Source organism: Schistocerca gregaria, chromosome 6, assembly GCF_023897955.1.
Source record: "Schistocerca gregaria isolate iqSchGreg1 chromosome 6, iqSchGreg1.2, whole genome shotgun sequence".
Lineage (NCBI taxonomy): Eukaryota > Metazoa > Arthropoda > Insecta > Orthoptera > Acrididae > Schistocerca > Schistocerca gregaria.
The window spans coordinates 173,352,679-173,373,995 of NC_064925.1; the positions used below are offsets into that span (position 1 = coordinate 173,352,679).

The following is a 21,317-nucleotide window of genomic DNA, read 5'->3' on the forward strand; positions in this document are numbered from 1 at the left end:
CTAAAAAACCTTTGTGTGCACCCCATTACCTGTGTAGCAGAGTCTGATGTGTAATGCAACTCTGGGCCATTTAGGTGGAGCCTACAGTTCTCAATTCAGGGAGCAATTTTAGGAACTCACAACCTAGTTAGTCCCAGTTCAAGACTTTCCTCAAAACCAGAGAGCCATAATCAGTCACTGCAGTTCTGTGAGCAAGGCTGGTCTTCTGAAGCTTCTCTGGCAATCAGTTCAAGGTCCAGATCAACATAATACATGATGCCTCCTCGCATACACATTGAGTGTGCAAGAGGATGTTTTCCATTCCTTGCTGTTATTCCCATAATGGTTAACATCATTCACTGTATGTTTGAAGTGATGATGGTTAACAAAGCCTTACCTGTTTGTATTTGCTTCTCTACCACAAAGGACACAGCAGGCTTCCCAACTGTTAAACTGTCATGCTGGGTCAGTTTCTGTTTCAGTGGGAGACAGTGCCTAAGGATGTAGCTGACTTGCTTCCTCACAATTCAAATGGAAAAGATAAGCAGCTTCTCTGCTTTCAATTCTTGTTAACTTTGTTGTTGTGCAGCTCTCCATGTTACTATATCCTGTGGGTACCTCTTTGTCTCCATGTAACTACTGCAACCTACGTTCTTCTTAAGCTGCTTACTATATTCATCTCCTGGTCTCCCTATAAGATATGTGCCCCACACACTTTCCTCTAGTACTAAATTGGTGATCCCTTGATATCTTTGAATGTGTCCTACCAACTGGTCATTTCCCCTACTCAGGTTGTACCATAAATTTCTCTTCTCGCCAGTTCTATTCAGTACCTCCTCATTAGTTAAGCAATTTATCCATCTAATCTTCAGCATTCTTCTGTAGCAACACATTTCAAATGCTTCTATTCTCTTATTGTCTAAACTGCTTCATTTCCATGCATGGCTACACTCCAAACAAATACTTTCAGAAAGGACTTCCTGACACTTAAATCTATACTTGATGTTAACAAATTTCTCTTCTTCAGAGACGCTTTTCTTGCCATTGCCAGCCTGCATTTTATGTCCTCCCTACTACAACCATCATCAGTTATTTTGCTTCCCAAACAGCAAAACTCATCTATTACTTTCAGTAGTCCCATTGCCTCAGCATCACCTGATTTAATTCGCCTGCATTGTTTTACTTTTGTTGATGTTCATCTTATATCCTTTCATAACACTGTCCATTCCATTTCACTGCTCTTCCAAGTCCTTGCTGTCTCTGACAGAATTACAATGTCCTAGACAAACCTCAATATTTTCATTCTTGTCCCTGAACTTTAATTCCTACTCCAAATTTTTCTTTTGTTTCCTTTACTGCTTGCTCAATGTATAGATTGAATAACATCTGACCTCAAGATGCCGCCGACAGAAGAGTGTTGTGACACATCTCAGTCCTCAAAAAAGGTTAAATTATATAGTTCATCATGTAGGGAATGTTCGAATCGCATCATGAAAGGCATCTTTTGTGTGAAGTGTAACTACTGGTATCATGAAAAATGTGCAAAAGTGAGTTTAAAACTCATAAAAGACGTGTTTCCATGGTCGTGTCCACATTGTTTGCGTATTGAGATGGCTGAACTCGTAAGTACCCTGAACTCAAAAGAAGAAATTATTAAATTGCTTGAAAGTGACATTGAAGCACTGAAGGCGGAAATTTTAGCATTGAAACAAGAAAATTCTGAACTGGTTATTGAAAGAAAATCCTGCGTGTATAGAAATCAACCCATTACTGAACAAAGTGTAATACGGCAAATAATACCACAGAGAACTCTGTCAGTGAAACAAGTGATAAGTATAAATGAAAAACAGTTTCCTATAATAAGAAGGACAAACGTAAAAGTGCAACAGACAAAGAAGATGACAAAAACGATTTTCTGTTAATAGGTGATTATATATTAAAAATGTTATTGTGCCGGACTGCAAGATCGATGTCTGACCTGGAATCCGATCGCATCAACTCAACAAACATTTTAAAAATGTATTGTCCATTAAAAGAAACACGGGCGAAACTGGTAACAAAACTTTAAGTACCGACGATTACAGAGTGGTCTTAATCCACGTGGGCACAAACTCCATCTGCAGTAACAGTGAGGAAAAAATCGTGAATTAAACACGGAATCTGATTAGATCGGCGAAAACTGTATACCCAACATCCAGGCTGGTAATTAGTGGAATTATTCATCGAAGATCGGTAAGTGATACTTACACCAACAGGATAAATAGCGGCATTAGGGAACAGTCCAACAGACTCGGTGGAGTATTCATTGACCCAAACAAATTCTTAAACTGCAAGTGTCTGGGAAAAGACGGCCTGCACTTGAATAGATTAGGCTCTGTGAACCTTAGTAAAATGTTCATATACATGTGTAAAGTTCTAAGAAGCAAGGGAAACTAATTCATTCTGATAGGGGTGACAAAGAAAATATTCAAACTGAAAATAAAAAGTTTAGGTACCAAACAAAGGATGCACGTGAAATAACTAAAAGCAAAAATGATGTATTGATGCACTGGAATATAAATGGCTTGGGGACAGAACTACCAAATTGTAAATTCTCAAAAATCAACAAACTAAAAATTCTGCTTTCAGAATCCGTAAATATTAAAATAATTTGCTTAAATGAACATTGGTTAACAGAAGATAGTATAAAAGTACTAAACAGTATTAATAATTTTAAGGTAGCTGCTAGCTTTTGTAGAATAAGCAAATCTCGTGGAGGCTCCTGCATTCTTGTCAATTCTTCCGTAAGTTATACAGTAAGAGATAGTTTTAATTATTTAAATGAAGAGAGTGTGTTTGAAAGTTGCTCTGTAGATCTAAGTGATCTGAATACACTGGTTATAGCAATCTACAGAATTCCTGGATGTGCGGTAACAAAAGTGTTTTTAGCCAAATTCGAATGCCTCCTGGAAAAACTCCAGAAAGAAAGTAAAAAAAAGTTGTTATAGCAGCTGACTTCAACTTAAATGTCTTAGTTGAAAGCAATGATTCCACAAAATTTCGTGACTTAATTCAGAAATCTGGTTTCAAGCTAAATTTTTCTGAAGCAATAGGGAAAACAGCAGATCAGTGACCTGCATTGATAATATTATTACTAATTACAAATTTGACAGTGGAAATAAGCACAAATACTGCTTAGGCTTGGGTATTTCAGACCACTCAGCTCTGTTTATTGAGCTCCCAAAGGGAAAAAAAACCTAAAGCCTCCAGAAGTCCATATAAAAAGGGATCTCAGTAAGAGTAAAATGGATTTATTCCACAGTAAATTAAGTATAATAAGCTGGCCTGTAGGCTACAATAGTTCAAGCTCAATAAACTATGACAAATTCTTAAATTGTTTGTTGGAGGTATTTAATGAATTGTTTCCTCGTAGATATAAGCAAAAGAATGTTAATGGTAAACTCAAATGGATTACAACAGGAATAAAAATCTCTAATGCCAGAAAGAGAGAGCTTCACAATGAGTTAAAATCAAACAGAAATCTAGATTTTGTTATTTATGTCAAACAGTATAAAGCTCTATTTAGGAAAGTTGTAGTGGCAGCTAAAAAATGGCAAATAATAAATTCATACGAGAACACAGAAATAAGACAAAAGCAGTGTGGTCAGTTGTTCAGTCTGAACTAGGAGCCAAAGTAAAAATTCATGAGATTTTGAAAATTAGACATGAAAATGAAATTATAGTAAACCCTGTTCAAATGTCAAGTTGTTTCAATGAATTCTTCCTAAATGTAGTAAGATCGGATGTGGATATGACATTCTATCAGGGCATCACAAATTTGGAAAACAGCCAGAACACATATTTTAAACAATGTGAAAAAATCGCCCAAAGGGGTTGTGGAAAAGGAAATATTGTCTCTAAAAAACAAAACCCCACATGGGTGGGATGAAATAACAACACCTGTAATCAAATATGTGTACGATATTATTTCCCAACCACTGTGAACTATTATAAATCAATCTTTTGAACAGGGATGCTTTCCAGAGGTATTGAAATATGGTGAGATCAAACCTCTATTCAAGAAAGGATTGACCAAAGATATGGGGAATTACCGCCCTATCTCTCTGTTGCTGGTATTCTCTAAAGTGTTTGAAAAGATTGCAGCAAAACAAATTAATAACTTTCTTACTGTAAATGATATAATTTTTAAAAACCAGTTCGGATTCCAACAGGGTAAAAGCACTGTGAATGCTATAAATGAGTTTATCCAAAAAGATATGCTCCACGTTAGATAAAGGTAGAAAGGTCACAGGTATATTCTGTGATCTGAATAAAGCTTTTGATTCAGTGAACCATGCATTACTCCTCCACAAATTACAGATGTATGGAACCAGAGACACTGCTTTAAAATGGTTTAGCTCTTACCTCTCAGGTAGGAAACAAAGAGTAATTTTAACTTCAAATGTAACTAATTATTCATCAGACTGGAAAACAGTTCCCCAAGGAGTCCCACAAGGTTCGATATTGGGTCCCTATCTGTATGTTTTTTACGTAAATGACCTACCACTTGCTATTGATGTTCATTCAGTCTTATTTGCTGATGATACATCAGTTCTAATTGAAAATGAGGTACCTGAAAATATTCCAGAAAAAGCCAAAAATACTTTAGAAAAACTTGAATCTTGGTTGTATAAAAATGGACTAAAACTAAATGTAACTAAAACCAAAATGATGCAATTTGAAGCTAAATCAGTAGAAAGGAGTGAAATAAAGATAACTTGCAATGATCATGATATCACAGAAGCAAACCATGTGAAGTTCTTAGGCCTAAATCTTGACAAAAATTTAAATTGAAAGGTACACATAGATTACTTAGCAAATAAACTGAACAACTTAGCGTTTGCAATGTGTATTTTGTCAGGTGCCACAAACATGGATACCAGAAAGATAGTTTATTACTGCTACTTTGAGCCAGTTATTCATTATGGCATAATCTTCTGGGGAAATTCAGCAAATGTCACTAGGCTCCTAGTATTACAAAGAAAGTAATTAGAAACATGTGTGTTGCAAAAAAACGGGTATCCTGTCGACCACTGTTAAAAAATTTAAAAATACTATCTAACCCCTCACTTTACATATATGAGATGGTGGTGTTCCTATATAGAAATCAACATACACTAGACCCTTTCCGTTTTGACCACAACTACAGCACTCGCCACAGAGATAACTTCAAACTTCCAACACATCATTTAAAACTTTATGCCCAAACGCCAGAGTATATGGGGTTAAAAATTACCAATAAAATAAAAGGCAGTAATATATTTAAAATGGAGATGGGTTCATTGACAAGATTGCTCTTTACTCTTCTGGTGGAAAAGTGTTATTAGTCTGTCGATGAACTCATTGAGGACAGCTTCACAATCTGAACACAGGGATTGTATTACATTTATTATTTTATGTACATGTAACTTAGAAATGCAATATATAATGTAATTTTTTGTATTTCTCTCAAAAAAGTGCAAAAAGTTTCTTTTGTAAACCTTGACATGTCTCCTGTACATCATATCAAATGATTTGAAAATTGTATGTAATGAGATGAATAAACCACATATCACATATCACATATCACATTGGGGATAGGCTACAAATTTCTCTCACTCCCTTCTCAACCACTGCTTCCCTTTTGTGTCCATCAACTCTTATAACTGCCATCTGGTTTCTGTGTAAATTGCAAATAGCCTTTCGCTCCCTGTATTTTACCCCTGCCACCTTCAGAATTTGAAAGAGAGTATTCTAGTCAGCATTGTCAAATCCTTACTCTAGGTCTAGAAATGCTATAAATGTAGGTTTTCCGTTCCTTAACCCATCTTTGATTAGAAGTAGTAGGGTCAGTAATGCCTTGCATGATCCTACAGTTCTCTGGAATCCAAACTGATCTTCCCTAAGGTTGTTTCCTACCAATTTTTCCATTCTTCTGTACAGAATTCATGTTAGTACTTTGCAGCCATGACTTATTAAGTTGATAGTTCCATAATTTTCATGCCTGTCAGAACCTGCTTTTTTGGAACTGAAATTATTATATTCTTTTTAAAGTATTGGGGTATTTCGCCTGTTTCATACATCTTACTCACCAGACGGAAGAGTTTTGTTGTGTCTGGCTTTCCCAAGGCTATCAGTAACTCTAACGGAAAGTTGTCTACCCACAGGGTCTTGTTTTGACTTCAAGTACAGCTTCCTTGCATAGACATTGTGTATATTCCTTCCACCTTTCTGTTTCCCCTTCTTTGCTTAAGGGGGTTTTCCATCTGAGCTCTTGATATTCATACAGATATTTCTCTTTTCTCTGAAGGTCTCTTTAATTTTCCTTCAGGCAGCATCTATCTTACCCCTAGTAATATATGGTTCTATATTCTCATTTCTCCTCCAGCCATTCCAGCTTAGGCATTTTGCATTTCCTGTTGATCTAATTTTTTTTTAGACATTTGTATTCCCTTTTGCCTGCTTAATTTATTGCATTTTTATATTTTCTCCTTTCACCGATTAAATTCAATATCTCTTGCGTTACCCAAGGACTTCTATTAGCCCTTGTCTTTTTTACCTACTTGATCCTCTGCTGCATTCACTATTTCATTTCTCAAAGCTACCCATTCTTCTTCTACTGTATTCCTTTCCCCTGTACTTGTCAGTTGTTCCCCGATGCTCCATTTGAAACTCTCTAGAACCTCTTGTTCTTTCAGTTTATCCAAGTCCCATCTTCTTCAATTCCTGCCTTTTTGCAGTTTCTTCAGTTTAAATCTACAATTCATAATCAGTTAAGTGTGGTCAGAGTCCACATCTGCCCTTGGAAATACCTTACAATTTAAAATCTCGTTCTGAAATCTCTGTCTTACCATAATATAATCAATCTGAAACCTTCCCATGTCTCCAGGTCTCTTCCACATATACAACCTTCTTTCATGATTCTTAAACCAAGTGTTAGCTATGGTTAAATTATGCTCTGTGCAAAATTCTACTAGGTGGGGAGGTAGTGTTGCTCACGTCCATAGGTTTAACCTTAAAATACCCTACACATGCCTCCTGAGTGGTGCTAATTGAGCAACAGTGATTTCAGGCAGCCAGACAATCCATAGTATCTCCTGGCAATGACATATCAACTAAATAGCAGAAACAGTTCTTTTCAGAGCTCATTAACAAGAAACATTGGCCCAACTATCAGACTCCTCCAACTGATTTTCGAAAGCATTAGCAGGGCAAAGTGTGACTACTTGTCAAAATTTTTGCTGGACAACAATATCAATGTCATTGCCATTCATGAAACTCATGTTTACAGCGAAGAAATACTCCAAAGCCAAGGTCAAATTCCTCGATATTCTGCACTTGGTGTAATTTACCACTAGGTGTATGGAATTTCTACTTATGTCCGTAACATCATAAACGAAGCTTCACTGATTTCTGTAAGTGTGGAGGCAGATACACATACAGTTGTCATACAATTTCACAGCATTACTATGCAAATGTTTACAAACAACCCAAAACAACATGGCCCGATTTTGTGCTACACACAGCAGAAAATCCCGCAATTTACATAGGAGACTTCAATAGTCACCATGAACTTTGGAAGTACTCTCAAAATGATGAAAATGGGAGCATGCTTGCAGAATGAGTTGAAGAGAATAATCTTCATCTAGTGTTTGAAGCCAAAGATCAAAGCACTTTCAGGTCAGCTGCTTGGGACAAGGATTTAAATCCTGACTTATGCTTTGTTAACTGCAATGAAACTGCCTTTCCCATCAACACCACAAGGAAAGTGATAGATGCCTTTCCTCACAGCCAACACAGACCTGTAATAATACAAATTGGCTGCACGGTTGCTATCATACGATCAACTCTGCATGCTCGATGGAATTTCAAGAAAGCTGACTGGATGAAGTTTTCAACGGAACTGGATAAGACCTCCATCACATAATAACTATCAACGCTTCATTGGTGCAGTAACAGCAACAGCTAAAAAGTTTATGCCAAGAGGCTACTGAAAAGAATATGTTCCAGGATGGAATGATGAAAGTGAAACACTGTACGAACACTTCCAGCAAAGTGGTGACCCAGAGATAGCTATGGAACTATTGCCCAGCTTGGACATGTCTCGGAGGCAGAAATGGTCAGAAACAATCGAAAATATGGACTTTACCCACTTGAGCAGGAAAGCATGAAGTCTTCTGAGAAGTTCACCAGCATGCATAAAAAATTTTGAAGTAACACCAAACCAAATTGCTTCCTACATCATTACTACCTCAAGAGTACCTTCTGACAAGAAACATACAAGACATATCAGATTACAGCTTCATGACCTGAAAAAGAAGGCATCTCCCTCATCTGAGTATACCCATTCCTTCACAGTTTCAGACATTGACTCTGGACTGAAGGACCTCAAACCTCTTAAGGTGCCTGGATTCGATAGTATCCATCCAGAATTCCTGATCCTTATGGGAGGAAAAGCTAAGAAATGGTTGACAGAATACTTCACTGCCATCCTGCTGACTGGTCAACTTCCATTGGAGCTTAAAAAGGCGAAGATAATATCTGTTCTGAAACCTTACAAACCCAGCAACAAGGTAGAAAACTATTGCCCCATTGCCCTACTTAGCTGCTGCTACAAGCTTTTTGAAAGGCTAATATATAACAGAATAAGTAGCACTATCCTAGAGAACGTTCCAGTTGATCAGGCAGGCTTCAGACCAGGGCGTAGCTGCTGCGACCAAGAATTGTCTCTCACATCCTTCAAAGAGTCAGGTTACCAAATGAAGCAGAAAACATCTGTGGCATTTGTTGATCTAACTGCCACCTTCGACACTGTGTGGAGGGGAAGGCCTTATCTATAAATTTCTCCATCATACCCTGCAGAACAATGGCTCGAGTGATTAACAGCATGCTAAGTGATCAGAAGTTCCAGGTAATCACTGGAAGCAACATAAGTAAAGAAAGGAAGCTGAACAACAGATTGCCTCAAGGATCGGTTCTCTCACATTTAGTGTTCAGCCTACATCTATCTGATCTACCTGACACTTCGTCCAGAAAATACTGCTATGCCGAAGACCTGACTCTTGCCTTAAAACACCAGGAAATGAAGACAACAGGAGAGATTCTAGCCAATGACCTGTCTGCATTAGATAATTACTTCAAAATCTGGAGACTCCAACCCAGTGTGAGTAAAACAGAAGTGTGTTGCTTCCATCTAAATAATCGATTGGCGAACGTAAAAGTGGAAGTAAGTTTCAGAGGCAGAATTCTTCGTCATAATTGGAACCCAAAATATCTTGGTGTCATCCTGGATTGTACACTATGCTTTAAACAACACCTTCTTAACTTATCTCAAAAGTTGAGGACTCGAAACAACATCCTCCATAAGCTATGTGGAACTACCTGGGGATCTTCGGCAACCACCTTGCGATCTTCAGCTCTGGGCTTGGTGTACTCAAGTGCTGAGTATTGTGCACCTGTTTGGATGAACAGTCATCATACAAGGCTTGTTGATACCCAGCTGAATATGACAATGTGTATAATATCTGGTGCAATCAGATCTACTCCAGTTTATTGGTTTCCACTTTTAACCGGTATAATGCCTCCTGATCTACGCAGATGTACTGCCCTTATGAGAGAATTCCACAAGATCTCCAGGAATTATAACCTACCTGTGCATAGTGACCTGCCACTTTTAAATCACAAGAGACTGATATCACGCCATCCAACTCTGTGTGATGCTGCTGACATGCTTGCTAAGGATTTCAAACCTCTTGAAGAGTGGAAAGGTCGGTGGGAAGCAGTGACAGATGTGCACCTGCATAACATCTTCCCAGGTGCTAAACTTCCAAGTGGATTCGACCTACCACGCAAGACCTGGACTACTCTCAACAGAACCTGTACCAGCCATGGGCGATGCAGGGATGCTCTCTTTAAGTGGAAGAAGCTGCCTGATCCAGCCTGTGACTGCGGGGCTCCATACCAGAATGTTCACCACATTGTCAGTGAATGCAGGATTCGTGCCTATCACAGCGCCAAAGAGGACTTCCTGCTAGCAACTCCAGATGCAGTGTTCTGGATTGAAGGACTGGATATTCAGTTGTAAAGACTAACTTAAGTTTCTTGTGTGTCAATATGTACATATGTATATGTACTTTAATTTCGTGATGTGTCTTAGCCATATGCTAAATAAATAAATCTACTAGGTAGCTTCCTCTTTCATTCCTTTCTCTTAGTCCACACTCAGATACTACTTTTCCTTCTCTTCCTTTTGCTACTATTGAATTCTAGTCCCCCATGACTAAATTTTCATCTCCCTTAACTATCTGCATAATTTATTTTACCTCATCATACAGTTTCTCTATCTCCTCCTCACCTGCAGAGCTAGTTGGCATATAAATTTATACTACTGTCGTAGGTGTGGCTTTGTGTCTTCCTTGGCTACAATAATGCATTCACTGTGCTGTTCATAGAAGCTTATCCATGTTCCTGTTTTTTATTCATTATTAACCATGTTCCTGTTTTTTATTCATTATTAAAGCCACTCCTGCATTCTTCCTATTTGATTTTGAATTTATAAACCTGTATTTACCTGACCAGAAGTCCTATTCCTCCTGCCACTGAACTTCACTAATTCCTGCTATATCTAGCTTTAACCTATCCATTTTCCTTTTTGAATTTTTAACCTGCCTGCCCAAATAAGACATTCCTTGCTCTGATCTGTAGAATGCCAGTTTTGTTTCTCCTGATAGCAACATCCCCAAGCGTAGCCCCTGCCCATAGATCCGAATAGGGGACTATTGTACCTCTGGAATATTTTACACAAGAGGGTGTCATCATCAATTAACAATACAGTAGAGCTGCATGCCCTTGGGAAAAATCGTTAACTAGGAGACTATTTTTGCTAATTTTTTATTTTTGTGTTTATTACTGACCACCTCTGATGAGGAAAAGTTTTATCTTTTCATTTTTATCAGCTCCCAGCTCAAGCCTGAGGTAGGTAGTGTTGGTGCCAGCCTTTCTCAGAAGCCAGACAATGCCATCTGCACGCTCTGGGTTCCACTCCTTAAGCCAGAATCGTAACCCTCGTGTACGCCATCGAGGTAGGATCATCAAGTCCCGGCCAGCACCTGCTCCTTGTGTCAGCATGGTACAGCCCTCTGAAACAAAAGAGTTCACATAGCAGATGAGTGAAAATTGTTGGTACTTGTTGAAACTCCAGCAGATCTGATAATAAAAAACACCTCTATCTTTGTAAAAGTAAAACAGTAATCAAACTAATTAATGGAAAGTCCCATATAAAGATGTGAAACAATTACTAACAAAGAGATAGAGGGGCTGGCCAGTACTTAACTCAGCTCAGTACAGCCGATACAAACACAAAAAACAACCGAAAATTTAAGTTCCTAGCTTTCGGAATAAATGTTTCTTCATCAGGGAGGAGAGAGGGGAAAGAAAGGGAAGAAGGGAAAGTGGATTTAGTTACTCACAACCCAGGTTATGAAGCAACAGGGAAAGGAAAACAGGGAAGGTAGCAAGGATGGAGGCATGGTTGTAAGAGGGAAGCCAAAGATATTCTACTGCAGGTACTGTGCCAGCTTCAAGCCAAAGAGGATGCATACAGAAGTAAAGAGGTGTATAGTATAAAGATGTAGGATGGAAAGATGCATGAATGGCTAAAGAGGAAAGAGAAAGAGGAGAAGACTGAAAAGTAAATGGGAGTGAGGTTGTTTAACGTAGGTTCAGTCCAGGGGGATGGCGGGATGAAAGGATGTGCTGGAGTGCAAGTTCCCATCTCCGCAGTTCAGAGGGACTGGTGTTGGGTGGGAGAAGCCAAATGGCACATACAGTGTAGCAGGTTCCTAGGTCCCTAGAATTATGCTGGAGGGCATGCTCCGCTACTGGGTATTGGACATCTCCTAGGCGGTCAGTTCGTCTGTGTCCGTTCATGCGCTCAGCCAGTTTAGTTGTTGTCATACCAATGTAAAAGGCTGTGCAGTGCAGGCATGTCAGCTGATAAATGACATGTGTAGTCTCACACGTGGCCCTGCCTTGAATTGTGTATGTTTTCCTAGTAGCGGGGCTGGAGTAGGTGGTTGTGGGGGGATGCATGGGGCAGGTTTTGCAGCGGGGTCGGTTACAGGGGTAGGAACCGCTGGGTAGAGAAGGTAGTCTGGGAATATTGCAGGGTTTAACAAGGATGTTACAGAGGTTAGGGGGACGACGAAAGGCAATTCTGGGTGGTGTGGGGAGAATTTTGTCAAGGGATGATCTCATTTCAGGGGTTGACTTGAGAAAGTCATATCCCTGGCGGAGTAATTTATTGATGTATTCGAGGCCAGGATAATATTGGGTGACAAGGGGGATGCTTCTGTGTGGTCTGAGGGTAGGAATATTGTTGTTGGACGGGGAGGAATGTATTGCTCAGGAGATCTGTTTGTGGACAAGGTCTGCAGGATAGTTGCGGGAGAGGAAAGCACTGGTCAGGTTATTGGTGTAATTGTTGAGGGATTCGTCACTGGAGCAGATACGTTTGCCACGAATACCGAGGCTGTAGGGAAGGGAGCGTTTGATGTGGAATGGATGGCAGCTATCAAAGTGAAGGTACTGTTGTTTGTTGGTGGGTTTTATATGGACAGAGGTGTGGATGTGAGCTTCAACAAGATGAAGGTCAACATTCAGGAAGGTGGCTTTGGTTTTGGAGAAGGACCAGGTGAAATTCAGATTCGAAAAGGAGTTGAGGTTATGGAGGAAATTAAGGAGTGTTTCTTCGCCATGAGTCCAGACCACAAAGATGTCATCTATAAACCTATACCAGGCCAGGGGAAGCAGCTGTTGGGTCTTCAGGAAAGCCTCCTCCATGCGGCCCATGAAGAGGTTGGCATAGGATGGAGCCATCCTGGTTCCCATGGCAGTTCCCCTGATTTGTTTGTAGGTCTGGCCTTCAAAAGTGAAGTAATTATGGGTGAGGATGAAGTTGGTAAGTGTGATCACACCTCATTCAGTTTGTCCCTAGTGTACAATACTGTTTTGTAAATAAGTCAATTAATAATGTAAAAAGCTAGTACTACACTGTTCATTAATTTCTCAATACTGATCCCCCCCCCACACACACACATACCATCAGGTAACATGAAAACCATTGTGACAATATTTAATTTACATTTGGTGTACCAGAATGGAGCTGAGGTTGTGCTGTCAGTCGGCTTTATTTAGGAGTACACAGTGCTACACTGTTTGTTAATTTCTCGATACTGATAACCATACACACACTATCAGGTAACATGAAAACCATTGTGACAATATCTAATTTCCATTTTGTGTAGCAGAATGGAGCTGAGGTTGTATTATCAGTCTGCTTATTTGGGACTACTCAGTGCTTCCAACACATCCTTAATCAAATCAATCCTTTTGGGAAATATCCTCTTTTTCAAGAGTTCATCCATCTGTGCAGTTTGATGGAGTCATGCACTGCTATCCATAATAATGAAGTCAGGACCAAATGCACTCCTGAAAAGATGCACATGGAGCAAGAGCGCAGTGTCACAATAATTTCAAGCAGTGAGTGTACCATTTTCAAAGATTTTGAGATCAGTACACCAATGCAACATTATGACTCCCACACCATAATATCTGGACCCACAAAATGATCATGTTCAGCAATGCTGGACATACCCTCATGTGACAAGAGGTGGGAACACACAATGCACACAGGAATATTGTCAAAAATTATTGTTTGGTGGTTCAGGTGTTATGGTGTAGGGAGGCATAATGTTGCATGGCTGTACTGACCTCCATCACCAACTATGGAGGAACTATCATGAAGAATCATAGATAGTTCCCACACATTTGGTTGTGTATTATTGTAATATCAATTTGATGCTGTTGAAGGTCATGGTTTATGATAAATGGCCATGTATACTCATCGTAATGTTTTGGACTTTTGAACCATCTAAGAGAAAGATGATCTGCGTTTCCATCTGATATTTTGCATTTTCCTACTGTGGCAATGGGTATGAGACCAAAAGCAGAAAAGAATAAGGCTTTATTTGCGTAGATGATGGTTAAAAATGCAGTTCTTTAAGTATCTGATGGCTGTAGGAAGTCACATCACTAAAACATTAAATGCATTGAGACTGACAGTGGGATACTCAAACATTTGTTGTGAACTGTATGATAGCAGTAATGTGATGTAATCAATAATGTTTAGACGTGAAGGTGTTAAAAATATGCATTTTTCAATTGATACTTTGTGAAATGTATGTTGTAATGTTTAGTAAGTGCTGTGCATGTGTACATGTGTAAACCTGACAATGTATTAAGTAATACAGAAAATAAACAATGTCCATTAAATGTGTTCTACCCTCGAAACCATTCAGAACAGGGCATATTGTCCATATACCCACATCTTTACCATTCTTCCAGCATCACCCAGTAGAATCCATATACCACATCTTTACCATTCTTCCAGCATCACCCAGTAGAATCTTTAATGGCAATTCACACAGAATGGATACAGTACAATAGTCAAGCTATGAAAAACAAGACTGAATAATGTATGGCATGGTATCCAGATATTGCTGGCACTAACAATAATACACTAAAATAAGCATTAACGCTGACTTCTATTATAGCTATGGTTTTATTTTACATTTGCTTCAAGCTTTCTTTTGACACTAAATTGCAATTCCTGTAGAAGGAGATGTAAAATTCTGTCATTTCATACCAGGCATAACGCAATCATAAGCATGGCACAGGTCACGGGGCAGTTTTGGATCCACTGTGTAACACCATGGTCCACCAATGTTGCGTGATGGATCCCTGCAGTAATTTCTTGCTTCTTTTAGAGATCGTTCAGCAAATAGGGTGTCATTTAGATATGTCTGGTTGACCTAAAGACATAGTAGTAATGAATATGTTAACATTCTGTATCTCATTAGGCACAAAGCCTAGTATAATAAATATCTTTGTGTTACACAGATCATCTTTAAGTTTAATGGAAAGTGAAGATATAAATCCTTCAGAAGGCTACTTTGATCATGTCTCTTATAGATCTAGAAGTCTGAATTAATTCACTGATAAAAAGTTAAATTGATGATGAGAGCACGAAAAGAACATTGTATTTAGCAAGTGTTATGAGGTGAAATGGAATCATGTATTTAAAATTTTTGGAAATCAGCTTTTTCTTAACAAGAGAAGAAGTGAAGGTGGTCGATAGAAGGCAGATGACATCAAATGTCCACTGAACCTAAGTGATAGCATCACTTAAAGCAGACAAGCAAAATCATAATAACTGGGGCAATCAAACAAGAGTCAAATGTCAATGTAATGTCAAGAGATTTAATAATGAAGGCTGATGATTTTGTGAAGGAACAGTTACAGCTGTTACAGTTTTTTGTGAGTTAAATATGTGTAATAAGAAGTTTGAAGGAATTTATTACCATGAAATGTATACATGTCAAAATATCAAATTCAAGAATGAAATTTACTTTGTGTTGTCCAAATACAGTATGAGGCAACTAACATGTAGTATGCAATATATATCCAGAATGAGTAAATATACAGAGGTATGGTTTTCAATATGCTATACCAGACAACGTAGTAGTTTTTCTAACATCTGCTAGAAATTTTTAACATTTATGTCTGCCAAATGAAGGCACTGCCTTTTTATTTAACTATAGCTTTTGTAAGGGGCAACAGAAAGAATCTTAGAACAATGCTGGTGGGAGTATTGTGGGACATGAGATGCTGCACCAACAATGAGCATGGTATCATAGCACCTGTTGTGTGCATCCGAGATGGTTGATACAATGTACCTCATAAGTAGTGTGTGCGGTGCAGTTTGTAAGGTGACAGGAGAAACACAGAAAAGAAGGGAAAGAAGGATGGACACTGAGTGTAGTAAAGCAAAATAATAATAATGGGAAACAGCACTTGGTTATGGGATGGGAGATAAGCCATCAGGCAAAATTAATCAAGCAATCAAAAGTCCAAGATGGAATGTAACAATGTTATGAAAAAGATAGTTGCTACTCGCCATATATGAGAGAAGTTAAGTTGCTATATGTGACCCCATTATAGAAATCCAGCAAGGTCTCCAGTCTCTCCTCAAATCTTTAGGACCATACTGGAATCTCATCCTGGCGTCCATCTCTCTCCTCACCCCTACCACTCCCGGGCACTCCTACCTTCTACATGCTTCCTAAAATCCATAAACCCAACTACCCAGGATGCTCCATTGTGTCCAGTTACTGTGTCCCCACTGGGAGAACCTCTGCTCTCATTGACCAACACCTTGAGCCTACTACCCATATCCTACCCTCCTAAATAAAAGATACCAACCATTTCCTCCACCAACTCTCTACAGTTCCTGTCCCTTTACGACATTGTGTTCTGCTCATCACTGTTCTTACCACTTCCTTTTACACTAACATCCCTAACACCCATAGCCTTACTGCTATTGAACATTACCTTTCCCAATGCCCAACAGATACCAAACCAAGAGCCTCTTTCCTAGATGCCATGTCCAAGTATATCCTCACTCACAATTACTTCTCCTTTGAAGGCTTTACCTACAAACAAATTTGGGGTATGGCTATGGGCACGCATATGACACCATCCTAAGCCAACCTATTCATGGACTATAAACAGGAATCCTTCCTAAACATCCAGAATCCCAAACCCCTCACCTGGTTCAGATTCACTGATGACCTCTTCATGATATGGATCCACATTCCTCCAAAACCTCAACACCTTCTACCCATTTGATTCATTTGGTCCTACTCAATCCAACAGGCCACCTACATCAATGTTGATTTGCTTCACCTGGTCCTACTCAGCCCAACAGCTACCTTTCTCAATGTTGACCTCCATCTCAAAGATGGGTACATCAGTACCTCTGTCCATATCAAACATACCAACCACCAGAAACATCTCCACTTCAACAGCTGCCACCAATTCCATACCAAGAAGTTCCTTAAATACAGCCTAGCCACCTGTGACCACTGCATCTGTAGTGATGAGCAGACCCTCTCAAAATATACTGAGGATCTCACTGTGGCCTTCGCAGATTGTAATTACCCCCTCCACCAACCTTGTAGAAAAACAGATCTCCTGTTTCTTATCTTTCCAGTCACTCACTCACCACTTTCCAAAGTCCCACTGTCTGGCCACAGAGGATCATTCCCCTCATGACTCAGTACCAACCGTGACCAGAGCAACGAAATTACATTCTCCACTAGGGTTTCGACTACCTCCTGTCATGATCTGAAATGGTAAATGTCCTACCCACTATCCTTCATAACCCTATGATAGTGGAATTCCATCACCCGCTGAACCATCATAATATCCTTAGCCATTCCCACACAGCCTCTGCTCCCATCCCCTTTCCTCACAGTTCATTTCCCTGTGATAGACCTAGGTGCAAGACATGCCCCCTACAACCTCCTATCACCACCTGCTCCAGTCCAGTCACAAACATCACCTATCCCATCAAAGGCAAGGCTACCTATGGAACCAGTCATGTGATCTACTAACTAATCTGTAAGCACCGAGCTGCAATCTATATGGGCATGGTAACCAACAAGCTGGCCACCAACAAACTATGGTCAAGAAACAGTTCAACCTCCCTGTTGCTGAACACACTGCCAAACATGATGTTCTTTATTTCAATGAGTGCTTCACAGCCTGTGCCATCTGGACCCTTCCCAGCAGCACGAGCTTTTCTGAATTGCACAGGTGGGAACTCTCCCTGCAATATATGCCATGTTCTCGTAACACTCCTGGCCTAAAACTTCGTTAGTCATTTTCCTTACCCATCTAGCCCCTTCCGTGTTCCTATTCCAGCAGTACACAGTCCTCTATTTCACCAATGCAGCCAGTATTTTTACTTCTCTACTTTTTCACTACCCATTAAACATGTTGGTGCACTTTGTAAAGCTGAACTCTGCAGGTGGATTTTTGTAGCATAGAAACTTTTAATTACAAGTTTAATTATGCATACATTGTAATAATACTCTGAAATATTTTTATTGTTGCAGGTTATTTATAGTCCACCAGTGACACCTGCCAAGTTGGTCATAGTTGCAGTTGTTTGACAGTGCTTGAAAGTTATAGACCATGTTTGTACTCATCTGTATTTGAAAACTATTTGTAACAGAGAAACTGTAAAAAAAAATGTTATAGTTTCATTCTTTGGGAGTAATAAGGAGAAGAATGTGTATAAAAAGTTGCCTGTTTATTATTTTACATGCAAAATCTCAGGCAGTATTTAAGTTACGCTCCCACAAGTACGAATCTTTATAAAATTTATTTCACTGTACATCTGCATTTGATATTATTGTCTCTTTATTGATGTACATTGACAATTTGTTCCAGTTAAATCACCTGCTATGTTTCAAGTCAATTTATGTTAATGATTATTATCACTCAGACATTATCAGATGGTGACATTACAGACTAGATTTTTTTGATTTTTTCAGGAACACTAGTTTCACTTACTCTTGTTGAATGGCTTCTTGCATATCTATAAAAACACTTTTCAGAAACACTAGTTTCAATTACTCTTGTTGAATGGCTTCTTGCATATCTATAAAAACACCTTTCTTGATATTCTTTTGTTCTCTTTTCCATCATGTAATTTTTTAATTTTAAAATTTACTGTAATTAAAATTTCTGATTGAACTTCTAAACATAGATTCATCTTTATTTAAAAAAAATGATCTTAATTGTTACTCTGTGCTGATATATCTTATATGGATAAGTGTAAAACATGTTTTGGTTGATAACAAAGTAATAATTTTTTGTAACACTGAAACTTTTTATTCCAAGGCCATAGTTTTCCTGTCATCCACTATACAGTGACCTCCAGATTAGTTTGTTCCATGTCCACTTAAGTGTCACAATTTGCTTTCCCACAGCTATAGGCCACAGTATTGCCTCAAGCAATACAAAATATGGAACATTAATAAATATATACTACAATATTATTCACATGATCAGCATGTTTCCTAACTCTTGTTTACACATAGACATAAAATTCACCTTTTGCATTTTATACTTAGTTGTGGGTCTGTATGTTTCTTGTACCCTTACAAACTTTGCCTTCAGCAATCTTCCCTTAGGAAGTGTGCCCTGGGACAGCACACAATGCATTTCCCAGCACAGATCTGCTGTCTCTGTATGAAGAGTAGGAGCAATCTTTTGTGTGTTATTGACTAAGTGCACAATTGAGATCTTCAATTGGAATAAGATATGATTAAACATTTGGTTATCAAAATTCTTACATTAAATATTTTCTTTCCATCTTCAGAAATAATAGAGGATTGATTACATGACCCACCTACAGATGTCATAATTTAAGAGTTAAGCTAATTTTCTTGTCTTGAAATACATATCACACTCTTTTTTTCATTTTTTCCAGTGTTCTAAGCAACATAAGGAACACACAGTTAACCAAAATCCTTGTCACTTTGTTAATACTGTACTACTTGAGTGGAGGTAAAAATAATATTGAAGTAAATGGTTGAGCTCCATCATAAGTTACATTGAGAAGTCTTTTTTGTTTTTTATTTTATTTTTTGATGGTAACTAGTTTTGGACACCTGTGCCCATTTTCAAACCATTCTTCAAAGAAAATTACATTTGGAATGACAATTTTACACAAACAAGGAACTTGTTTGCAATACAATTATACTACACAAATATACAAGTAAGATATACAAATCTGTCATGATTATTTAGTTTTACGAGTTGCGTTACTAGTTACATACTGTATAGTAAATGTCATAAATAGAGGCAATAGCCTATGTAAAAAAAACTGCCCCTGCAGTGATGATCAAAGCAGCACTATGACCAACTCAGCAACATTACATACACCACACAGGATGACTTTGTAGAACTAGTGTATGTATATTAGTGTACTTTAACAAAATTGCAAATATGTGGCTTGTTTGTATAAAATTGTCAAATCAACTACAATTTTCTTTGTAGGATGGTTTGAAAATAGACACAGGTGTCCAAATCTAGTCTTCTCAATTCAACTTACGATGCAGCTACAACCATTTATTTCAATTATAGTACAAGTTGTGGACTTTTTTTTACCTGCAACATGCTGCAAGTTTATAAAAATAATATTATGGGAGTAGTGTTGGGCATCTGCACTGTTTGTCAATAAGAAATGGTTTTACTTCTGAACTACACCTAAAAAAAACCTGACAATGATTAATTTTCACTACCACAATTCCACTGAAAAAAACAGTGACAGAAGCAATACAATCATGGGAAAGTCTATTTGTATGAAATTGACAACGATTAACGAAAAGGTTATTTCATCATACCTTGTGTGGTTTATTGTCAAGCCACGGCTGACACTGTCTTCCTGAACGGGTCACATTCAGTGGTCCAATGAAATCATTCCCAGTTCCAGCAAGACGACATTCTGAAAGATGAAAGATAAAATAATAACTTTGGACAGTTCATGTGAAGTGGCAAACAGTTAAGCCATTAGGCTTTCATAGTGGAAGGACAAGGTTCAAATCCTGATCCAGATTTAAGTTTTCATTGTTTTCCTAAACCACATAAATAAAATGTCTTGAGTGCTTTCTTTGACAAGAGAATGGCAAGTTTTCTTTCCCATATCAATTAGAACTTGCACTCCATCACTCGATGACCTCTTTATTACTAAATATAATATTAATATTAAACACTAATGTATTATTATTATTATTATTATTATTATTATTATTATTATTATTATTATTATTATTATTATTATTATTATATTAATATTAAACACTAATCCTCTCATTTTCATTCGTCATGAAGTGTGCAGAAGATTATTAAAGAAAAACAAACATCATTTACTACTTTAGTGATAGTTCCATGTGTTTTTCATGCCTTACAACACATTCAATGTCAGATTTCAATAGCTTATCTAGTACAAAGTAACCTTCCTGATAAAAACCCAAAGTTAATTAAGACATGTTCTTGTGAGTTTAGTAAAGTTCTAAGTTACTTGTGTAACCAGTCAATTATAACTGGGACATTTCCTGACTGGCTGAAATATGCAGATGTTAAGCCTCTATTCAAGAAATGGTATAAAGAGATAACATCAAACTACAGACCGATTTCACTTTTACCAGCATTCTCAAAAATTTTAGAAACAGTAATGTACAGGCAGCTTCTCAACCATCTGACCACAAATAACATATTATCAAGAACACAGTTTGGATTTCTGAAAGGTTCTGATATCGAGAAGGCTATTTACACCTACAGTGAAAATGTACTTAATTCATTAAATAACATATTACAAGTAGCAGGTATTTTCCGTGATTTGTCAAAGG

The 21,317-nt window shown here is 38.1% G+C and overlaps 1 protein-coding gene across 1 annotated transcript in view; it reads right to left on the minus strand.

Moving 5' to 3' along the window:
* Window positions 1–21,317, minus strand: part of LOC126278785 (uncharacterized) — a 268,939-nt gene that overhangs the window by 84,085 nt on the left and 163,537 nt on the right. The window contains exons 12-15 of the mRNA XM_049979062.1: window positions 20,313–20,413; window positions 14,702–14,867; window positions 10,911–11,135; window positions 8,246–8,262 (exon numbers count right to left, since the gene is read on the minus strand). Coding sequence (XP_049835019.1) covers window positions 8,246–8,262; window positions 10,911–11,135; window positions 14,702–14,867; window positions 20,313–20,413 — 509 coding nt within the window. The remainder of the gene's footprint in view (window positions 1–8,245; window positions 8,263–10,910; window positions 11,136–14,701; window positions 14,868–20,312; window positions 20,414–21,317) is intronic.